This window comes from Nicotiana tabacum, chromosome 7, assembly GCF_000715075.1.
Source record: "Nicotiana tabacum cultivar K326 chromosome 7, ASM71507v2, whole genome shotgun sequence".
NCBI classification, from domain to species: domain Eukaryota; kingdom Viridiplantae; phylum Streptophyta; class Magnoliopsida; order Solanales; family Solanaceae; genus Nicotiana; species Nicotiana tabacum.
The window spans coordinates 166715643-166738819 of record NC_134086.1 but is presented as its reverse complement, the minus strand read 5'-3'; the positions used below and the strand labels follow the sequence as shown (position 1 = coordinate 166738819).

At 40.8% G+C, this 23177-nt stretch overlaps 1 protein-coding gene across 1 annotated transcript; it reads right to left on the bottom strand.

The window, feature by feature from the left end:
* Window positions 1-760: 760 nt before the first annotated feature.
* Window positions 761-3734, bottom strand: LOC107771591 (uncharacterized). Its single transcript, XM_016591000.2, has 2 exons — window positions 2973-3734; window positions 761-1041 (listed from the first exon to the last, which is right to left on the bottom strand). Exons 1-2 carry the CDS (start codon window positions 3567-3569, stop codon window positions 973-975), a joined length of 666 nt encoding a protein of 221 aa, XP_016446486.1. The 5' UTR covers window positions 3570-3734; the 3' UTR covers window positions 761-972.
* Between the last annotated feature and the right edge of the window lie 19443 nt (window positions 3735-23177).

Sequence of the window (23177 nt, the reverse complement as noted above, 5' to 3'; positions counted from 1 at the left end):
TTTTCAAAATTTTCCCTTCATTTGCCCAACTTTCCTGAACTTTATGCATAAATTGATATGACATAATTTAGAAATGGTGCCAAGGATGTGTGTTACCCAATTCTATAAAATTTATCACAGGATTGAAGTTATATTCACGGATGGTGTAAATAAATGTTTACATGGTCAATGCAATTTGACATGTTGCAGAAGGTCACTACGTCAATTCAATTTGACATGTTGACAGACGGTCAGTAATTGCCTTATTTCTAGGTTACAAATTGATGTAGGAAGAGTAAACAAGAAAACAATCAGGCAAATAGAAGGTGAAATAGTTTATTAGAGAAAGTTTGCTCGCGGCAAGAAAATCTTAAGAGAGAATTATTATTGACTTCGAATGATTTATATTGGGTTCTAAAGAGCAATTTATAAGACATCTCTAATGCAACAAAAGCTAAGATCCACAAAATCCTTTCAACAAAGGTTATTGCAATTCCAATCAAGAAGGAATCTCTCCAAATCTTAATTGGAAATTCTCTAAATCATTGGATCTCATTCTCCGTGATTTTCTACATCACAAATTCCATTGATGATGGGTATTCAACTTTCAAATCCATATGTGAAAAAAAAATAACAATGCTCGAGCATGTATAGATTTTAAACGATTTTATTCATTTTGTGACCTAGCTATAGGTTTAATTAAGGTTTGACATTTTCTGTTTATAACAAAACAGAGGCATGGATGAGCTAAATGAGAAATATATAAGAAGAAAACATGAAATGGATGAAGAGCTAATAGCAGTTTAAATTTAGAAACAAACCGTCCCAAAAATACAAAGGCTCCCCTCAACAAGAAATCTCAAAAAAGAATCCAAGTGAATGTATAATCCGCAAATACATGTAATGAGAAAAATAGGCCATCATCGGTCCTCCTAAGCTAAAGAGATGGCAATTCATATATAGTGGCAAAAGTAGTTTGATCAAAACAGAGTTCTAAATCAGCAAGCACAAGACCAAGCTTCCCATAATCATCTTCGAAAACCTCAGGCTCTCCACTCCACTCTGCATATTAGAAAATCCATCAAAATATAAGAAAATGAAATTAGCAAATATTTGCCAGACCCCAACTTACTTGAGACTAAGGGATAAGGCTTTGTTGTAATCATCAACAATTTAAACTAAAGAACATATATAGCTAGCTAGAGACTAGAGAGTGCTTTGGCAACACATAAAGTTAATGTTGCTCACAAGAAGCCACTTTGCTAGCGTTTGGTCATAGATTACCAAATTTATTTTGAAAAATCTGAGTTGAGTGAAATTTGGTTTGAAGATGAAAATGTGTTTGGACATCGGTTTTCAAAACATATTTCACTTTTTTTTTTTTTGAAAAAACATGAAACATGACTTATACCCACAAGTTCTAAAATGTAATAATAATATTTTGGGCCAAAACCAGCTCTGGGTTTTGGGAATTTTCAAAAATATGGATAAAATTTATGGAGAGACATGTATTTGCCAAAAAAAAATTGGAAATTTTTTGACAAAATCTATGGCCAAACAAACAGGTCCAAATTATATATAACCAGACATCATCAACTCAATTTGATTGTGAAATTTGGTTTAGCATTACCATGAGATGAGGCTATTTTATAAACAGAATATCATCTGAAGAATTTAAGCATCCACCTCAAAGATAATTCATGGCATGTAAAATAAACCAAGATTTTTTTAACAAGCACTATTAGATCTCATCTGATCATTATATATCTGTAGCCAGTACGAGTTTTTTGTGCTGATATAATAAAAAGTTGGCACATGCATAAGAATCCAAATAAATTCAAAATCTACAAAATAATCCCAAATGTTTTTTAAGCCCCGTCAGATCTGATCTAATAATGAATCTGAGTTTGAGTTTTTTGGGGACATGAAAAGTTGACACATGCATAAGAATCCAACTAAGTTCAAAATAAGGGATATTGGGGGTTCAATGTGACTTTATATTCTCTCTGTATAGACTTTGCTACCCACCATATTATTCTTTCTGTCTCTTCAATTATTTGTTCTATAAATACGTACTATACTTGCTTACAGGTTATTAAAGCACCTTTTATGGATGATTGAATGTATTTTCTAATTTTACAGTTTTCACATGTGGAACTTTATTCACTCCATTTACCCAGCTTACCCCTATATCTTCTTCTATATAAAAATACTTGAGCAGGTCTAGTATAGTGATATTCAGGGTAGGGGCAGAGTCATTATGGCCAAGCAGAAAAAGCACGTGACATGTCCCTAGTGAATAATCATAAAATATGAAAAACTCCGATGACTAATCAGAGACTAAAGCGTCGACAAAGCTCACATGTTCCCGACCACACCTGATCCCACTAGGCCCAAATTCCCATATCGACAATTTGGGCTGGGCTTTCACAGTCACATACACATTTTCCGAGAAACTAGTCCATGTTAGAATACCTATTGACTATTATGCGCTCCATATTAATTATACCACATATTTAAAAATTATTTAACTCTAAACTCCTCATTTCTTTACGGCATGATCCATAATGTCAATAACAGATTTATAATTATAGGTTCTAAAAGTATTTTAAAACATAAACTACTCTTTCCTCCCCTTTTACATATCACTCTAATCTTTTGCATACACCTTAAGATAATAACATTATATAAAAAGAGTTTAATCAGATTATTTATATTTATTCTCTGATTTCATATTATTATATTAATCTCTTCCCATATTTATTACAGGAATATTGCAAAAACAAATGAAAATGAAAACAGAAAGATTAAGACAACGTATATAATAATGTAGTAAAACTAAAAGTATGATCCAACCTATAATGCTATGAAATCAGAAAATGAAAGGAAAAATGAAAAGAATCAAGAGCTATATTATTAACAGGATATATATAATGCAAGAGTAGAACATATATATTTGTATACTATAAACCGAGATTTGAGTGAAAAAATACCTGATCAGTGGCTACTGATGGACCAGGAGAAAAAGCTGGAAGAGTACTCGGGGATGGAGCACCCATGGGAGGTGCTGGAGGACTCAATACTCCCAATGGAGATGGTGCCGGAGATGTGGCTACAGTCGTAGGTGCAGCAGCCGGAGTCGAATCTGGCGGAGTTGCAACTGGTGCAGGTGCAGCAGCAGGCGGAGGTGGGCTGGGAGGTGGAGTGGCAGGAGGTGGTGGGGTAGCCACAGGTGGAGGAGTAGCCGGTGGTGGAGAGCTAACTGGTGGTGGAGGACTAGCCGGTGGTGGAGCACTCACTGGAGGAGGAGTAGCTGCCGGTGGAGGTGTAGCTTGTGGTGGAGCTGATACAGCTGGAGGTGGTGATGTTGATGTAGGTGGCGGAGATGAAACTGCCGGCGGCGGGGAAGATGCTGGAGGTGGTTGAGTTCGCGGAGGAGAACCAGTAGGTGCAGGGGTAGTAGGAGGAGATGGGGTAGTGGGTGTTGGTGGTGCTGGGGTGGCACTAGGTGACGTGGCCGGAGCTTGACCTCCAACGCCGGCGATTATAATGCAAATAAAACCGATCCAAATAGCATTTTTCCGATCCATTTTCACAATGTGTTTTGTTATGTGTGCACACAGTAAAACTACTTAGAAAGAGAGAAGTGTAGTATGCGGCTATTAAAGAGAAGGAAGGGAAGGGTAATATATAGGGGTTGTTTGGGAGAAGAGTAAAAGGAGAGTAGAAAGGTAGAAGGTCTTTCTACATCTTACTCGTACAGAAGTAAGTTGTGACTATCAAACAGATCTGTAGTTGGCGTTTGTTTGTACGATCTGATGGAGTTGGGTGTGTGGGAGGGGAGTTAGGGACCCACTTGGATTTAATCATGTGATCTCCATTACTGCTTTCATAAATATAATGATCTTCTATTGTTGTCTTAAATATAATGCTCTGTTGAAGTCTACCATCAAATTTTTTATAGTGGCATTATAAAGTTATTCTATGAAATTACCCGGAGACATAACCATATATACACCAACAATAATAAATTCATTGAAATCCCACAAAATTGGGTTTGGGGAGGATAAAGTGTACACGGACTTTACCCCTAATTAATTTATAAAAATAGAGATGTTGTTTCCGAAAAATTCCCAGCTCACATAACTATATATAATCTATCTATCTATATAGAATAGGAGAAGCAAATACACTACATTAAGACAAGTGTATTAATAACAAAAAGTCAAGTGGCATTGTTAAAACAAAATAAACTACTTTTCTAACTAACTTTTTTTTAATTTTAAATTTTGAATTAAGTGGTTACACTACTTTAATTAATAAATATAGATATCTTATAATTATGATAAAAAACGAAAATACAAAACAATATTCTACTCATTCAAATTGGAGTTTTAAAATTATTTTATAATAAAAAAATAAAAAACTACCAATTTAAATTGGAGAGTAATTTCTTTGTAATATAGTAGAAGGAGAAGCAAATACACTACATTAAGACAAGTGTTTTAACAACAAAAAGCCAAGTGGCATTGTTAAGACAAAATAAACTACTTTTCTAACTAACTTTATTTTGAATTTTAAATTTTGAATTAATTGGTTACACTACTTTAATTAATAAATATAGATATCTTATAATTATGATAAAAACGAAAATACAAAAAAAAATATTCTACTCGTAATTCAAATTGGAGTTTTAAAATTATTTTACAATAAAAAAATAAAAAACTACCGATTCAAATTGGAGAGTAATTTCTTTCTAATATAGTAGTAGTAGTAGAGAGAGAGTGTGTGTATATATATATATATATATGGGAGTAGTTATTATACTAAATTTTTTACTTATTAATAATTCATATGTCAATTTAACAATATTAAAAAATGGATAATACAGTTAGATAACCAAGGAGCAAATATATATATATATATATATATATATATATATATATATATACACACACACACACATACAAGACTTATAAAAATAATTATAATTATTATGAGAAAATTCGTACATATACACATAACTAAAATCTTAATAAACAATTAGTCATAAATGAAGAATACTAAAAAACAAAATCAAATGATATCGTAAAAATACATATACTAATTAAACTTCTCATGTAGGACAATTTAGTTAATAAATAGAACTCATAATTTCATAATGAAAAATACAAAAATATAAAGAAACCATTAGGGTATTATAATACTAAAAAACAAAATCAAATGATATCGTAAAAATACATATACTAATTAAACTTCTCATGTAGGACAACTCAGTTAATAAATAGAACTCATAATTTCATAATGAAAAATACAAAAATATAAAGAAATATTAGGGTATTATACATAAGATAACTTATTATATATAAAACACATTTTATTAATTAGTAAAAATATTAGTACATTTTTTTATAAAAATAATAAAAGGCTTATCAATAATTTTAAATAGTATAACATAAATATAAAAATATATATTTCCAGAATAAGAAAATATATATGTATGTTCTACTAGAAGAGAAGTAGTATCAAAATATTTAGTCAATTGATAAATTAATAAAAAAAATTACATTAATAAATGTATAGTACTAAGTACTTGCTAATTTAATAAATAATAAATAATTAATTTGTTTACTATAATGCTTTGTAACCTTTGATTTTTTATAGATTTTATTATATTTATGTACACTATATTAAATAATAAAATAATAATTAATATTTATTAAAATAATATGATATATTAGATCATAATTTTATAAGATTAATATTCCGTCAAATTATCCGCACATCGCGCGGGTCTAACACTAGTTGTTTATAATAAATAAAATTAGTAAATTAATAAATAAATCTTTCAACGGTATGGTGGGAAAGGTTATTAAATAGTTATGTTGGTGTAAGACAGCAGAACCTTATATGCAACGGGCATATGAAAAATATTCTAATAAGATAATTTCTTTTTTAACATGGATCGAGTTAACGCTATGCGGATCCAGTTAGTCAGGCCAATGTGGATACTGGATATCTAATGAGAATTAAAAAATAAAAAAATAAAAAAGGTAACCGGCTTGGCTGCACAAATTCGGTGCAGCCGTCGCATTGTAGTGGTTGAATGTGGTAAACTGGGAATGCACATGATATGTTGTGTTATATATATACACACACTTTTGTACATACATACGTAGATTTGATCCCAAAAAGATGAGGTTTAGTTATTACAAAACTAGTAAGGTGTGTTTCACTTAAAAGATATTGAAACCTTTTTAAACAAATCAATCAAAAATGATGGGATAATTTACTCTAGATCTGAGATGGATAATATGAATAGAAAGACATAGCCGAGTATAAATATTAGCCGTGATTATGGCCAGATTTAATAGCATAAAGAAAGATGCATTAAGTAACATTAAGTAGCAATAAAATGTAAATAATGGAAAATATTCACCCAATCTTGAGTGAGTCGGATCTTCTTTCATTTGATAAAGACGAATGATAGACAAATACAAGAACCTTAGGACCCTTTTTGGATCCGATGAAGGTATGGGATCACAGATCCTCCAGAGAAGTGTGTTTACATATTTTCTAGAGAGAGGGAGAGGGAGGCGAGAGCCAGACAACCCCCCTTTTGAGAAATCATCTCTTTCTATTTATAAGGGGTATTCATAGAAAATCCTAAAAAAGTATAATTAGAGGGAATATTCAGTAGAATAATCCCTTTGAGGATTCCAAAGCAAACTAGCTATTTCATCGTTGTCCAACCTCGGTCTTATTGATGACTGTCCGACCTCGGCTATTGATGACTGTCCAACCTCGGCTATTGATGATTGTTCGACCTCGACCTTATGTCTCTGAGTGCCGAATTTCTCTGATCTAATTTTGACCCATACAGTTACAACCTCCGCTTATTAAGGTCGTCTCTTGGTCGAGCTCGGTGAGCGGACTTCATTAATCGTAGTTCGAGAAATTCGGATGGGGAGGTCGACTAGTGTGGATCGCGGCTGAGGCTGCCGATCTTTAAAGCAAAGTGGTATCCCCGCAGGCTGAACTTTAGCGGAGTTCGATCAGGGCCAATGACTCGAGTGATGAGTCGATCGAGAAAACGGTAGAGTTGGGAAGGTCGTCGAGGCCGGGATGACGGCTTTGACAAGGATGGTAGCATCGGCGGAGGTCATTCGCGTCCTCGGATCTGGACGAGCGAGTAGGCCAAATGTGAATTCGGACGAGGTCGTTGAAAGTAAATTCGGGTGAGGTTGCCGAATGTGAATTCGGGCAAGGTCGCCGAATATGAATTCGGGTGAGGTCGCCGAATGTTGATTCCGGCGAGGTCACCGAATGTGAATTCGAGCAAGGTCGCCGAATGTGAATTCGGACGAGGCCGAAGGTTGATTCCGGCGAGTTTGCCGAATGTGAATTCGGGCACGGTCGCCGAATATGAATTCGGACGATGTCGAAGTTTGATTCGGACGAGCCGAGTGTTGATTCTGGCGAGGTCGCCGAATGTGAATTCGGGCAAGGTCGCCGAATGTGGATTCGGACGAGGCCGCATGTTGATTCGGTCGAGGCCGAATGTTGATTCGGTCGAGGCCGAATGTTGATTCGATCGAGGCCGAATGTTAATTCGGTCGAGGCCTAAGGTTGATTCGATCGAGGGTGAAGGTTGATTCGGACGAGGCCGAATGTTGATTCGATCGAGGCCGAATTCTTCTTTTTGGCGACACCCTTAGCCGTAGGGGTGTTATTTCGAGCTGGTCGAAATGATAACACATCATGGTTCGAACGAGGCTGAATGTTGATTCGGACGAGGCCGAAGGTTTATTTGGTTGAGGCCGAAGGTTGATTCGGACGAGGCCGAGTGTTGATTCGTACGAGGCCGAATTCTTATTTTTGGCGACGGCCCTTGGCCGTAGGGGTGTTATTTCGAGCTAGTCGAAATGTTAGCTCGTTGTGGTTTGAACGAGGTCGAATGTTGATTCGGACGAGGCCGAGTGTTGATTCGGAAGAGGCCGAAGGTTGATTCGGACGAGGCCTAAGGTTGATTCGGACGAGGCCGAAGGTTGATTCGGTCGAGGCTGAAGGTTGATTAAGGCCGAATGTTGATTTAGTCGAGGCCAAATTCTTCTTTTTGGCGATGGCCCTTGGCCGTAGGGGTCTTATTTTGAGCTGGTCGAAATGTTAACCCGTCGTGGTTCGAACGAGGTCAAATGTTGATTCGGACTAGGCCGAATGTTGATTCGGACGAGGCCGAGTGTTGATTCGGTCGAGGCCGAGTGTTGATTCGGTCGAGGCTGAGTGTTGATTCGGTCGAGGCTGAGTGTTGATTCGGTCCAGGCCGAAGGTTGATTCGGTCGAGGCCAAAGGTTGATTCGGTCAAGGCCGTAGGTTGATTCGGACGAGGCCGAATGTTGATTCGGACGAGGCCGAATGTTGATTCGGACGAGGCCGAAGGTTGATTTGGACGAGGCCGAATGTTGATTCGGTCGAGGCCAAATTCTTCTTTTTGCCTATGGCCCTTGGCTGTAGGGGTGTTATTTCGAGCTGGTCAAAATGTTAACCTGCCTTGGTTCGAACAAGGTCGAATGTTGATTCGGACGAGGCCAAATTTTGTTTCGGACGAGACCGAAGGTTGATTCGGACGAGGCCGAATGTTGATTCGGACAAGGTCAAATTCTTCTATTTGGTGAAGGCCCTTGGCCGTACGGGGTCGACCTCTAATAACTAGGAATTTTGACGTGTCTTATGCTCCTTCCTGCTTACACTTTTATTATAAATTCTTACAAAATAGTCCCAAAAATCTCATAAGTTGTGCTTGATTGCATGTTTGATCGACAAAGTGACGAAGACAAAGATCGGCTCAAAAGGAGTGAAACCTGCTCAAGTACCAAAGACAAGGCAAACTCAGGACGAAAAGGCCTAGTGCGGCCGCACTACACTTTGTGCGGTCCGCACTAGGGGATTCATAGAGTTAGCAAATCGAGCTTTAATGCAGTGCGGCCGCATTCGATCTTGCGCGGTCCGCACAGAAGGTTCCGCGGCTGCATTGCCATTATGTGCGGTCCTTGGAAGGGAAGATCAGAGAGATGTAATTTGACAAGGATCAAGCCAGCGCGGTCCGCGGTCATTTTTGTGCGGACCGCATTAGAGACCTCCGCGGCTGCGGTCCATTCTGCGCGGTCCGCGGAGCCTGAGTTCAGAGAGCCAAGACTTCAAGTCCAAGAGCCTAGTGCGGTCGCAGTCCATTTTGTGCGGCATGCATTGACCCCGCAGGGGCATTTTTGTCCAGTTTTTCCAGCTTAGTATAAATAGAACATTTTTTCATTTTTTAGGGTATCAACTATTTTTTGAACAAGGTTGCGCTCGTGAGAAGCTATTGTGTATCCATTTTTTGCATCTTTACTTAGATTTAACGAAAGATTCTCTGTATTTACATTAGCTTTTAATTAATATGTCTTGTTCTTCATCTATTTCTCTATTTTCTTCTTCAAGCATGAGTAGTTAAACCCATTAGCTAGGATTGTGGCTCAACCCTAGTGTGGGTAATTGATGAGTGTTGCCATCTAGGGTTAGATTAACTATGGGTGTTTGCTATTTGGGACAATTTTATGGTTTAATCTACGAATTGGTGGTTGCAAACACTGGTTTGTGCTAAGTTGACTTGACTCTTCTTGAGAAAGAGTGCCTACGTCTCCAAAATTGACCCAATAAGGAATTGGGATGGACTCAAAAGAATTGATAGTCCCAATTAAAGGGTTAAACCTCGAGAGAGTAATTACCCGACTTGAACCCTAGTTGCTTGAGCTAATTTTCCTACCCATTTGGTCTCGAGAGAGTCAATTGGGCAAAATCACTATCTCTACCGAGGGGTGTGAGAGTGGGTAAAATTGTGCAACAGTTATAGCATGTTTCCCCAATCATGTCAATCGAACCTTAGAAGCATTTACCCGTCAATTAACCACCTAGGTAAAAGTCACTACCCTGGTGCCTTTCTACCCGTTAGATACAACTCTAGCAATTTTCTCATTAGCATAATTTAGTTCTAATTAGTAGTTGATAATATTAGTTTGTTAAAGAAAAATCAAAAGATGTTTGGAAGTGACATTTGGAACAATTACACAATCCCAATCTAAATAGATACTCGACTCCATTCCTAGCTCCCTGCGGAAATCGATCCCGGCCCACAAAAGCGGGTAAAAGCTATTGTGACCCTCTCTTCCTACTTTTTAGTAGTGCAGAGTAGGTAGCGATCAACTTTTTGGCGCCATTGCCGGGGAGCTAACAGTTTTAGCTATCTATTTAGTTAGTTTTGTGTATTGTTCTTCTTTCCTTCTTTGTTACTTACTTGTTTATGTCATTACTCGGGTACCAACATGGCTTTAAATAATGCTAATGACCCTCTTGGAAACATGATAGCGGGGGAGAAGGTAGATTATCTTAAGCAAGATGAGGTGCCTCTTGCACCTCAAGGTCAACGGAGAGGCCGGAATGCCAATGTTAATCCAAATGACAATATTCCAGACCCTCCCCCGGTCCCTCCAAGAGTAGTTCCTAGAGTATTACCAAACAAGGCTATGCACATGCTATTGTCCCACCCCGAATCCGGGCGGGCAACTTTCAGATAACCAATGTGATGTTGACCTTACTTGAGCAGCGTGGGTACTTCACGGGCGTTGCAAATCAAAATGCCTACAATCATCTCAAGGGGTTCGTAGATACATGTTGGGGGAGCAAACCGACGTATGTGTTCGAGGATGCGTTGAGATTGAGACTTTTCCCGTTCTCACTTCGGGGAAAGGCATTGGATTGGCTCGAGAGACTCCCCAACCATTCCATCACAACTTGGGATGAGTTGGCGGATAAGTTTATTGCCAAATTCTTCTCTCCTAGTCATATGGCGGCACTTCGAGATGAAATATTGGCCTTCAAGTAAGAGCCAACGGAACCGTTGCATGAGATTTGGGAGCAGTATAGGACGATAGTGAAGGAGTGCCCTAGTAATGATATGACCGAGGTCATGATCCAACAAACCTTCTACCGGGGCATAAATACTACAAATCAATGAATTGTGAACCAATTGGCCGGGGGTAATTTTATGAAGCTTTCTTATGGTGAGGCATATGATGTACTTGATGAAATGGCGGACATTTCTTCAGCATGGCAGAGTAGAGCAAATGTGCCTCAAGGTGACCCTACGGTTATTCATTTGCACAAGGAATTACATGACCACGGGCAAGTGATAGCTGAGCTTACTACTACCATGAATCAATTGGCTAAGGCACAGTTGCAACAAGTTCATAATCCTCGCCAAGTGAATGTTATGGAGGGTGTTAGTATGCTTGTCAACAAGAGAAGGCAAAGGAGGCAACAAAATCAAGGAAATTCTGAGCAATTTGTTGATGAATATGATGGGTATCAAAATGATGGTTATGATGATCTAAGTGAAGAGGTACAATATGTCAACAACTATCAAGGCAATAGAGGCAACTCTTCAAACCAACAATGGCGACCCCAAGAAAATTGGGGCAATCAACAACAAAGTGGTGGTGATTGGAATAACAACAACCAAAACAACAATTGGGGTAATCAAAACAACAACCAAGGCAATTGAAATGGAAATAACAACAATTGGGGCAACAACAACAATCAAGGCGGGTGGAACAACAATGGAAACCAAGGCAACTGGGGGTAAGGCTTTCAAAGGCCCCCAATGTACTAACAACCGAACAATCCACCCCCTTTCCCTTCTCAAGGTCCTAGTTCTTCTAGTAATGATATGGGTAAAATTGAAATGATGTTCGAGCAGATGATGAAGAAGAATGCGAATCTAATACACAGTTAGCTTCTCACAACACCTCTATCCGAAACTTGGAGGTGCAATTAGGCCAAATCTCTCAGTCATTGAATACTCGCCCAAAGGGTGCTCTACCAAGTGATACGGTAGTGAACCCAAAGGGTGGGAACAATCATGTTATGGCGGTCATAACAAGAAGTGGGAGAGACAGTGATGTGAATGTCTCTAAGCAAAAGCAAGTTGTAGATGATGATGTTGAGTTGCAAGACGACGAGGCCCCTTTGGTAGTTGAAGATGTGGTTGATGAAAATGTGAACAATGAAGTGAGGATTGATATTCAAGAAGTTGAGATGGAAACCCAAAATAATGTGAACTCGTCTAGGAAACACATAATTGACATGCCGGAGCCGGTTGTGCCAAAAGCCAAGGCTCCTTTGCCACGACCACCTCCACCTTATCCTCAAAGGCTCGCGAAGCAGAAGAATGATAATCAGTTTAAAAAGTTCATTGACATGATGAAGAACTTATCTATTAATGTGCCTTTGGTAGAGGCACTTGAACAAATGCCGGGTTATGCAAAATTCATGAAAGACTTGGTTACAGAGAAGCGTTCTATGGATTGTGAAACTATAAAGTAGACTCACCAAGTTAGTGCTATAGTGCATTCAATGGTCACGAAGCTTGAAGATCCCGGTGCTTTCACTATTCCTTGCACCATTGGGAGTGCGGATTTTGCCAAGGCTCTATGTGACTTGGGAGCTAGCATCAATTTAATGCCCTTCTCGGTTTTCAATACTTTGGGTATCGGGCAACCTAGGCCAACCTCAATGAGACTTCAAATGGCGGATCGATCTATTAAGCGACCTTTGGGAATTATTGATGATGTGCTTGTTCGGGTGGACAAATTCATTTTGCCGGCCAACTTTGTCATTTTGGATTGTCAAGTGGACTATGAGGTTCCTATTATCTTGGGCAGACCTTTCCTTGCAACAGGGAAGGCATTGGTTGATGTTGAAGCGGGTGAGCTCACTTTCCGAGTGGGAGATGAAAAGGTTGTTTTCCATGTTTGCAAATCTATGAAGCAACCCAATAGCACCGAGGTGTGCTCATTTGTAGACCTTGTCACAGTTGTGATTGTTGATGATACCAGTGCTATGATCAACGCGGAGGATCCTCTTGAGGTCGTGCTATTAAATCTTGATGTCAATGAGGATGCAAATAGAGTGGAGTGCGTGAATGCATTACATGGGATGGACTCTTATTCTTATGAGCTAGGAAATTGTCTTTAGATATTGAAAATCGGAAAACTCCACCAGCAAAGCCATCAATTAAGGAGCCACCGGTGTTGGAGTTGAAACCACTTCCTCCACACCTAAGGTATGAATTCTTGGGCTCAAATTCTACTTTACCAATTATTCTTTCTTCTTGCCTTACTAACATGCAGGTTGAGGCCACTTTGGAGGTTCTTCAAAAGCAGAAAAGGGCAATTAGATGGACTCTAGCTAACATTCGGGGAATAAGCCCTACATTTTGCATGCACAAAATTATCTTGGAGGAGGATGCAAAGCCTTCCTTGGAGCATCAATGAAGATTGAACGAGGCTATGCAAGAAGTGGTGAAGAAAGATGTGATCAAATGGTTGGATGTCGGGGTTGTGTACCCCATTTCTGATAGCTCATGGACTTCTCCAGTGCAATGTGTACCAAAAAAGGTGGTATGACTGTGGTGGCCAATGACAACAATGAACTTATTCCTACTCGGACGGTCACCGGGTGGAGAGTATGTATGGATTACCGGAAGCTAAACAAGGTGATTCGAAAGGATCATTTACCATTGCCATTCCTTGACCAAATGCTAGATCGTCTTGCGGGGCGTGCTTTTTATTACTTTTTGGATGGTTACTCGGGGTATATTCAAATCTTAATTGCCCCAGAGGACCAAGAGAAGACCACCTTTACTTAACCGTACGGAACCTTCGCTTTCTCTCAGATGTCGTTCGTATTGTGTAATGCTCCGGTGACATTCCAAAGATACATGATGGCTATTTTCACCCACATGGTAGAAGATATATTGGAGGTCTTCATGGATGATTTCAGTGTGGTTGGTGATTCTATTGAAGAGTGTTTGGGTAATTTGGATAGAGTGTTGGCCCGGTATGAAGACACAAACCTTGTACTCAATTGGGAAAATGTCATTTTATGGTTGAAGAGGGTATAGTGATGGGTCACAAAATTTCAAAGCGAGAGATTGAAGTTGACAAAGCCAAGATAGAGGTGATTTCAAGGCTTCCTCCCCCTATTTCTGTCAAAGGGGTGAGGAGTTTTCTTGGGCACGCGGGTTTTTACCGGAGGTTTATAAAAGATTTTTCAAAAGTGGTACACCCCTTATGCAAGTTGCTAGAAAAGGATGCAAAGTTTGTGTTCGATGAGGGATGTATGCAAGCATTCGAGCTTCTCAAGCTTAAGTTGACCACTACCCTTATCATTACCACACCAAATTGGAGCTTGCCTTTTGAGCTCATGTGTGACGCAAGTGACGTTGCGATTGGGACTATTTTTGGTCAAAGGGTTAAAAAGATGTTTCATCCGGTGTACTACGCAAGCAAGACCATGAACGAGGCTCAAAAGAACTATACAATCACTGAGAAAGAGTTTTTGGCTATAGCGTTTGCAATGGAAAAGTTTCGGCCGTATTTTATGGGGGCCAAAGTTATAGTGCACTCCGATCATGCCGCCCTTAGATATTTTATGACAAAGAAAGACTCCAAGGCAAGATTGATGAGATGGGTGTTACTACTTCAAGAGTTTGATCTAGAAATTGTGGACCAGAAAGGTAGTGAGAATCAAGTGGCGGACCACTTGTCCCGTTTGGAGTAGGAGGGGAGGCCTTGTGATGGCCTTGAGATCAATGATTCATTTCCCGACAAACAACTCCTTGCAGTGCCAATGAATGATATGCCATGGTTTGCTGATGTTGCCAATTACCTTGTGACAGGAGTAATCCCATGTGAGCTCTCTTCTAACCAAAGGAAGAAGCTCAAGCGGGATAGTTTGGATTTCTATTGGGATGAGCCATACTTGTTCAAGATTTGCACGGATGATGTGATTCGTAGATGTGTCCCAGAGGAAGAACAATTGAGTATCTTATAGGCTTGCCATTGTTCACCCTATGGTGGTCATCATGGTGGGGCGAGGACCGCCACGAAAGTTCTTAGTTGTGGATTCTATTGGCCCACCTTGTTCAAAGATGTAGGTGACTTTGCAAAGTGGTGTGACGATTGCCAAAGAGTGGGTGGAATTTCAAAAAGGGATGAGATACCTCTCAATACCATTCTTGAAGCGGATATCTTTGATGTTTGGGGCATCGATTTCATGGGTCCATTTGTTAGCTCTTGTGGGAATACTTACATTCTCGTGGCAGTTGACTATGTCTCAAAATGGGTTGAAGCCGTGGCTTTGCCTAACAATGAAGCCCGGAGTGTTGTTGCATTTCTTAAAAAGAGCATTTTCACAAGGTTTGGCACTCCTCATGCGATTATTAGTGGTGGGGGATCTCACTTTTGTAATAAAGCTTTCGACACATTGCTTTCCAAGTATGGTGTCAATCATAAGGTTTCGACCCCTTATCATCCTCAAGCTAGTGGTCAAGTGGAAGTCTCCAGCAGAGAAATCAAAAGTATTTTGTCAAAGACGGTCAATGCAAATAGGACCGATTGGTCGAAGAAGTTGGATGGCGCTTTATGGGCTTATCGGACGGCTTACAAAATCCCGATTAGTATGTCTTCATATCGGTTGGTGTTTGGGAAAGCATTCCATCTTCTAGTTGAGTTAGAGCACATGGCCTTGTGGGCTTTGAGGAAGTTGAACCTTGAATAGGATGTTGCATCTAATCTTCGTGTTGAACAACTCAATAAACTCGATGAATTTAGATTCCATGTCTACTCCAGTTCGTCCTTATATAAGGACAAAATGAAGTACCTTCATGACAAATATGCTCATAGAAAGGAGTTCAACATAGGTGATTTGGTTCTCTTGTTCAACTCCCAGTTACGTCTATTTCGGGGAAAGCTCAAATCCAAATGGAGTGGACCGTTTGAAGTTGTGCTTGTGACCCCTTTTGGTGCTCTTGATTTGAAAAACAAAAATGGTGAAGTCTTCAGAGTTAATGGGCACCGGGTCAAGCATTATCTTGGAATGTTTGATGACAACCATATGGTGGCACTCCTTCATTTCAAATGATGTGATGGTAACATGCGTCGTGCCGCGACGTTAAATCAGGCGCTTCTTGGGAGGCAGCCCATGTCTTTTTCTTCTTGTTTTCTTTGATTTTCTTTGTAGTGTAGGATTGATTTTTGTGCTAATTGGTTGTGAGATGTTGCAGGGTTATGTTAATATAGTGTAAGACATGATGGAAAAATTGAACAAGTCTCTGAAGTTGCCAATGCGGCCGCGCTACACTTTATGTGGACCGCACTGATGTGAGCCAATGTGAGAACTCACTGAAGTTTGCCACCGCGGCCGCATTACATTTCGTGCGGACTGTGGTGGACCTCTGCGGCTGTAGTCTATTTTGTACGGACCGCAGAGGTTGCCTTCTCAAACTTTTTTTGAACAAAACTAGCACGGACCGCAGTCCATTTTGTGCGGCCGCGCTGATAGGTGAGAATGGGTCCCAACGGTCATTCTATAAATAGAACCCAGGGATCCCCTTTTACACTTTTCGCACTTTTAACTCTCAGAGACATGAAGCACCATTCATCTTTCTTCCTTTGATCATACCTGCATATTTTCATTGCCTTGATTCATACCATTTCAATACCAGGTAACATTTCACCCAACTCTTTTTAGTTTAATTGTTTAATTTCATTTTAGCTTTATTTCTATTAGTTGGTAATTTCTCCTCCCGTATTTTCTTCAGTTTTTAGGTTAGTTCAATTCAAATGATGATTCTAGTGGACTTCTTGAGTATAATGTAGTGGATAAATTGAGTAGGGACCCTAACTAAGTGTAAATTTGAACTTAGTAGCTACATCTCGAACCCTAACTCAGTGCCATAATTGGACACCCTTCGCGAACCGTGGTCAAGTTTGTGTGGTCCGCGGTGCCCTAGTGCGGTCCGCATTATGACTTGGTGCGGACCGTAGTGATGAACATATGCAAGGTGACCTTAAACCCTATGCGGCCGCACTACATTTTGTGCGGTCTGCACTGGCCCACCTGGGCCGCGGTACTACTTTGTGCGGTCCGCAGTGGTCAGATTCAGAGGGGGGTATTCTGAGTCCCACCCCTGTGCAGACCGCGGTTGTTTCTGTGCAGTCCGCAATGGTCTCAGTGCGGCCGCACTCCTTTTTGTGCGGTTCGCACAGGCCATGTTCTGCAATTGTTTCTGCAATTGTGTTATTCTGTTCTACAATTCTTACTGCACTAATGTCTCACTATCTCTACTAATACTAACAAATTTAGATGCTTGTGCTTGCAGACAATGGTTAAACAAAGAGGGAGAGGCTCAAAACAACCCGGGAGAGGTGAATCCTCCTAGGGAGGCAAGGGCAAGAAGATGATCCGACTCACTCCCCAAGTGATAGAAAGTATTAAAAAGATGTGGAAAGCCATTAAAACTGCTGATAAAGCTTGTGAACAATCGGGGAGTGAGTACATGCCTTCCCAGGATATTTCCTCTGATTCTATGTCCGAATATGTCCCTGACTGGCCCGGGAGAATGACATTGACTGATGATACGCCTCCACCCACACCCACTGCCCAAGCAGCAGATCATGTCCCCAATGAGTCGTCTGAGGGCTCAGCAGCCGGCAGTGGTGACTACTCCACCTCCCCCACAACTTCATTATCCGGGGAGAGTGCAGGCGGAGGTGATAACGGAGATGAGGAGGTGCCTGAGGGGGGTGAGCATCAGGTTGGGGGGATTGCCTGTACTAGGAAACCCAAAGTCTGGGAGGATACGTTTGTAAGCTAAGTAGCATACCATAAATTTAGGGAGTGGTGGCCAGTGAGAAAATTGATACTGGAGCGGAGTTTCGTGGATAGAGATCTTCTACCCCTAAACCCTGATGTGCATAGACAATTTAGAACAAAAGTGGAGTGGGAGCACTTTATAGATGACTGCATGGACGAAAATGAACACTTGGTCAAGGAGTTTTACTGTAATGTTGCCCACATCGTCAAGGGCTCCAAAGTGACTAAGGTTCGAAACAAAGAGGTGTTGTTTGACGGGAAGCCTCTAAATGAATATTTGGGCTTTAATGATGAAGATGAATCTCTTTATATGGCAAATCTGGAGATGGGCGAGGAGGTCCATACATGGTTAGCTCAGTACTTGGCAATCCCAGGTACCATTCCAGAGTGGTTGACTGTTGGGGTAAAAATATTACGGAGGACCCTAAACTTTGAGGCGAGGGGCTGGGAGACATTTGTGTGTAGCCGGTAAGACCCTACTACTCATGACCAGACACTTCCTCTCCACCAGGCTATTCTGGTTGCTTCCATTATGGTGGGGTACCCCATCAATGTAGGGAATGTGATGTCCCGGATCATTTCTATAGTGGGTGCCGAGAGCGACCAGAACTATCCTTTCTCCAACACCCTTACTATGTACTTCCGGGACTTGCAAGTGGACAAGAAACCATACGACATCAAGGTCAAGGCGACAACCCCGTTCTCCTGGTACAGCTTGAAGGGGAATGACAACCCCTAGGACAAGAACTACAAAGTCCATGCTTCTGCCTCAACTGGCCAGTCTGAAGAGCCAGTTGTGGTAGAGACCCCAGCTGAGCCTGCCTCCACTCATACTGAGATGACTCCCGGACCCTCCACTTTAGATATTCCTTTAGGACCTTCCATATTAGCGGGCCCAGAGATTCCATCTACTCGGGCCTATCCTATCTGATACACAGCCTATCCAGGTCCAAGCCCAGGTCCCAGCAGCTGACCAGTAGGATACTGGGAACCAGTCTAAGGTTCACGAGCATACAGAGGACCCAGGGACCGCCCATGATCCGATGCAGACAGACATGGCTTAGGGAGTCTTCATATCCTTCCTCTATTTTATTTTTGGTGCTTATTTGATTTAGTTGACATTGGGGACAATGCCAGCTTTTATTTGAGGGGGTGCGCCCTTTATTTTGGATAACTATACATATATACTGATTTAGTTTATGCCTTTTTGATTTTCATTTGTGTCTGTATATAACTTTACATTTAGTTACTTTTATCGCACTTTTTATCTTTTGTTTGGTCTGTATATAAAGTTACATCATTGTATATATTCAACCCTCGTTGTATATTCAAATCCCCTATTGTATATATTCTTTCTATTTTTGCAAAAAATTTCGTTTTTAGCTTCTTAATTATATTCGTAGCTTTTTGTTTCATTTTTGACGCTTTCAATAAGCCTTTGGTTTTCTTAATGCCACGATTCTTTCCAAAGGTGGAGTATTGTGTGAACCGGGTGGCTCTTCCCGATGATGGATGACGTGACAACCTTCTTAAGGGTTTGAGTCCGTTTTTGTTTTTGTTTTTGTTTTTGTTTTTGGTAGTTTATAGTTAAGGGTACCTCAAGCAAAGCTTTACTTGGGCCTAGCACATTTACCTTTGATCCCATGGTCAAAGACAAAATGTTGTATTTAGGATGGTGAAAGTCGTGGCCTTGAGACTCTTGTGTTGACCAACAATCATCAAGTGGTCTTTCGGGACCATTGTGTGCTCAAATCGTATCTAAGGTTGTTTTGGGCCCCCGACTATATGTCTTTATCAATCCTTTAGCTCGTGTGGTGAGAAATCGAATTGCGAGTCCAAGTCCCGAGCCATTGGTCTAGAACTTGCCCGGAATGTTTGTCTAGGCGAAATCTTAGGTGAAATTTGGCTTGAGAAGTGATTATAGGCTCTCCTTGATCCAAATGATAGTTGAACAATTCCATAGCCAACCAATGATATGATCCCTAGTAAACCCTTTTGAGCCTTAAACCTTTTTCTTTCAGAAACCATGATACAAGCCTATACCCGTTCTAAAAGATACCCTCTCTTGGCACCCGATATTTCCTTGATCACATGGCAAAAGTATAAGTTTGGGGGGAGAGACGAAGAAGGGAAAAAAGTTGTAAAAGGTACAAAAGCAAAGAAAAGGAAAGGCAATGAAAAAGAAAGAAAAGAAAAAGACAAAAAGAAAGCCCAATGTGAAAAAGAATAAAAAAGGATTCAAGAAAAGCAAAAGAGAAAAAGTGTGGAAAGTTGAAAAAGGAGAAACGTTTTGAATTGCATGAGAAAGAGTGACAGTGTGTCTCTCTAACCCCTTAGAAAGAAGTAAGATGACTCAAAGAGTCAAGAGAATTGTGCCAAATGAATCAAAAGAAGTGCTTACAGGAAGATGGAACCCACTTAGATCTAAACATGTCCTACCCTAAACCAAAAGCCTTCACAATGACTCCACAAAAGACCTATATGATCTTGAGTTGAATGAAGCTAGGATTAGTGGATACTTACATGAGGGGCAAGCATATGGTAGTTAGAGCCGGACTTGTGACCTTTCCTTGAGAGAGATGAGTGAATTCCTATTGACCTCGGTTTGTGTGCTAATACTCTAAAAAGGTGAGGTTTGCTTAGGAAGAGTTGAGGATATGTGAGTTTGGGTTCCACAATGACCGAACTAATTAAGAGAGTTCTTTGATGTAATGAGTCAACTCTTTATGCTCTTGTGTAACACTTGATCCATGGTTTATCAAAGGTTAAATGTTGTTAATGATTCATAATCATTCGCATTGAGGGCAAGTGTTAGTCTCAATTGATGCTTGTTGAGATTACTTTAGGATAGCTGAAAATACTTGGATTTTCCCTTAAGGGGTGAGTCTTATTTTGTTTGCTTGAGGACAAGCAAAAGCTTAAGTTTGGGGGAGTTGATAAGTAGGATTTTTGACATGTTTTATGCTCCTTCCTGCTTACGCTTTGATTATAAATTCTTACAAAATAGTCCCAAAAAGCTCATATGTTATGCTTGATTGTAGGTTTGATTGACAAAGTGACGAAATATCAAAGATCGACTTAAAAGAAGTGAAACCTGCTCAAGTACCAAAGACAAGGCAAACTCAGGACAAAAAGTCCTAGTGCGGCCGCACTACACTTTGTGCGGTCCGCACTAGGGGATTCAGAGAGCTGGCAAATCGAGCTTCAAGGCAGTGCGGTCGCATTCGATCTTGCTCGGTCTGCACTAAAGGTTCTGCGGCCGCATTGCCATTATGTGCGGTCCGCGGAAGGGAAGATCAGAGAGATGTAATTTGACAAGGATCAAACTAGCGCGGTCCGCAATCATTTTTGTGCGGACCGCATTAGAGACCTCCGCGGCCGCGGTCCATTCTGCGCGGTCTGCGGGGCCTGAGTTCAGAGAGCCAAGACTTCAAGTCCAAGAGCCTAGTGCGGCCGTAGTCCATTTTTTGCGGCCCGCACTGACCCCGCAGGGGCATTTTTGTCCAGTTTTTTCAGCTAGTATAAATATAACATTTTTCCATTTTTAGGGTATAAGCTATTTTCTGAACAAGGCTACGCTCGTGAGAAGCTATTGTGTAGCCATTTTTGGCATCTTAACTTAGATTTAACAATAGATTCTCTGTATTTACATTAGCTTTTAATTAATATGTCTTGTTCTTCATCTATTTCTCTATTTTCTTCTTCAAACATGAGTAGCTAAACCCATTAGCTAGGGTTGTGGCTCAACCCTAGTGTGGGTAATTGATGGGTGTTGCCATCTAGGGTTAGATTGACTATGGGTGTTTGCTATTTGGGACAATTTTATGGTTTAATCTACGAATTGGTGATTGCAAACACTGGTTTGTACTAAGTTGACTTGACTCTTCTTGAGAAAGTGAGCCTAAGTCTCCAAAATTGACCCAACAAGGCATTGGGATGGATTCAAAAAAATTGATAGTCCCAATTAAAGGGTTAAACCTTGAGAGAGTAATTACCTGACTTGAACCCTAGTTGCATGAGCTAATTTGCCTACCCATTTGATCTCGAGAGAGTCAATTGGGCAAAATCACTCTCTCTACCGAGAGGTGTGAGAGTGGGTAAAATTGTGCAACAGTTATAGTATATTTCCCCAATCACGTCAATCGAACCTTAGAAGCATTTACCCGTCAATTAGCTACCCTAGTGCCTTTCTACCCGTTAGATACAACTCTAGCAATTTTCTCATTAGCATAATTTAGTTCTAATTAGTAGTTGATAATATTAGTTTGTTAAAGAAAAATCAAAAGATGTTTGGAAGTGACATTTGGAACAATTACACTATCCCAATCTAAATAGATACTCGACTCCATTCCTAGCTCCCTGTGAAAATCGATCCCGATTCATAAATTGGGTAAAAACTATTGCGACCCTCTCTTCGTACTTTTTAGTAGTGAGGAGTAGGTAGGGATCAACCTCCTCTCTTTTGGCGATGGCCCTTGGTCGTAGGGGCCGAACTCTTCTTTTTTTTTGGTGATGGCTCTTGGTCGTACGGGGTCGACCTCCTCTTTTTTGGCGATGGCCCTTGGCCGTAGGGGTCGACCTCTTTTTTTTTTTGGCAATGGCTCTTGGTCGTACGGGGTTGACCTCTTCAATGGCTCTTGGCCGTATGGGGTCGACCTCCTCTTTTTTGGCGATGGCCCTTGGTCGTAGGGATCGAACTCTTTTTTTTAGCAATGGCTCTTGGCCATACGGGGTCGAACTCCTCTTTTTTGGCGATGACTCTTGGTCGTACGGGGTCAACCTCTTCTTTTTTTGGTGATGGCTCTTGGCCATTCGGGGCCGACCTCCTCTTTTTGGCAATGGCTCTTAGCCGTACGGGTCGACCTCTTTTTTGCGATGTCTCTTGGCCTTACAGGGTCGACCTCCTCTTTTTTGGCGATGGCCCTTGGCCGTAGGGGGTCGGCCTTCTCTTTTTTTGGCGATAGCCCTTGGCTGTAGGGGTCGACCTCTTCTTTTTTTTGGCGATGGCTCTTGGTCGTACGGGGTCGACCTCTTCTTTTTTTTGGCGATGGCTCTTGGACGTACGGGGTCGACCTCCTCTTTTTTGGTGATGGCCCTTGGCCGTATGGGTCCTCCTCTTTTTGGTGATGGCTCTTGGCCGTACGGGGTCGACCTCTTTTTTTTTGGGTGATGGACCTTGGCCGTACGGGGTCGACCTCCTCTTTTTTGGCGATGGCCCTTAGCCGTAGGGGTCGACCTCTTCTTTTTTGGCGAAGGCCCTTGGCCTTAAAGGGTGTTATTTCGACTTATCGAAATGTTAACCCGTCGTTGTTCGATCGATGTTGAAATCTTCTTTTCGGCGAAGGCCCTTGACCTTAAAAGGTGTTCCCTGGGGGAGTCCCAATTTGCTTAATTTTGCTTGCACTGGGGAATATGATGCATTTCCTGGGGGAGTCCTAGTTGGCTTA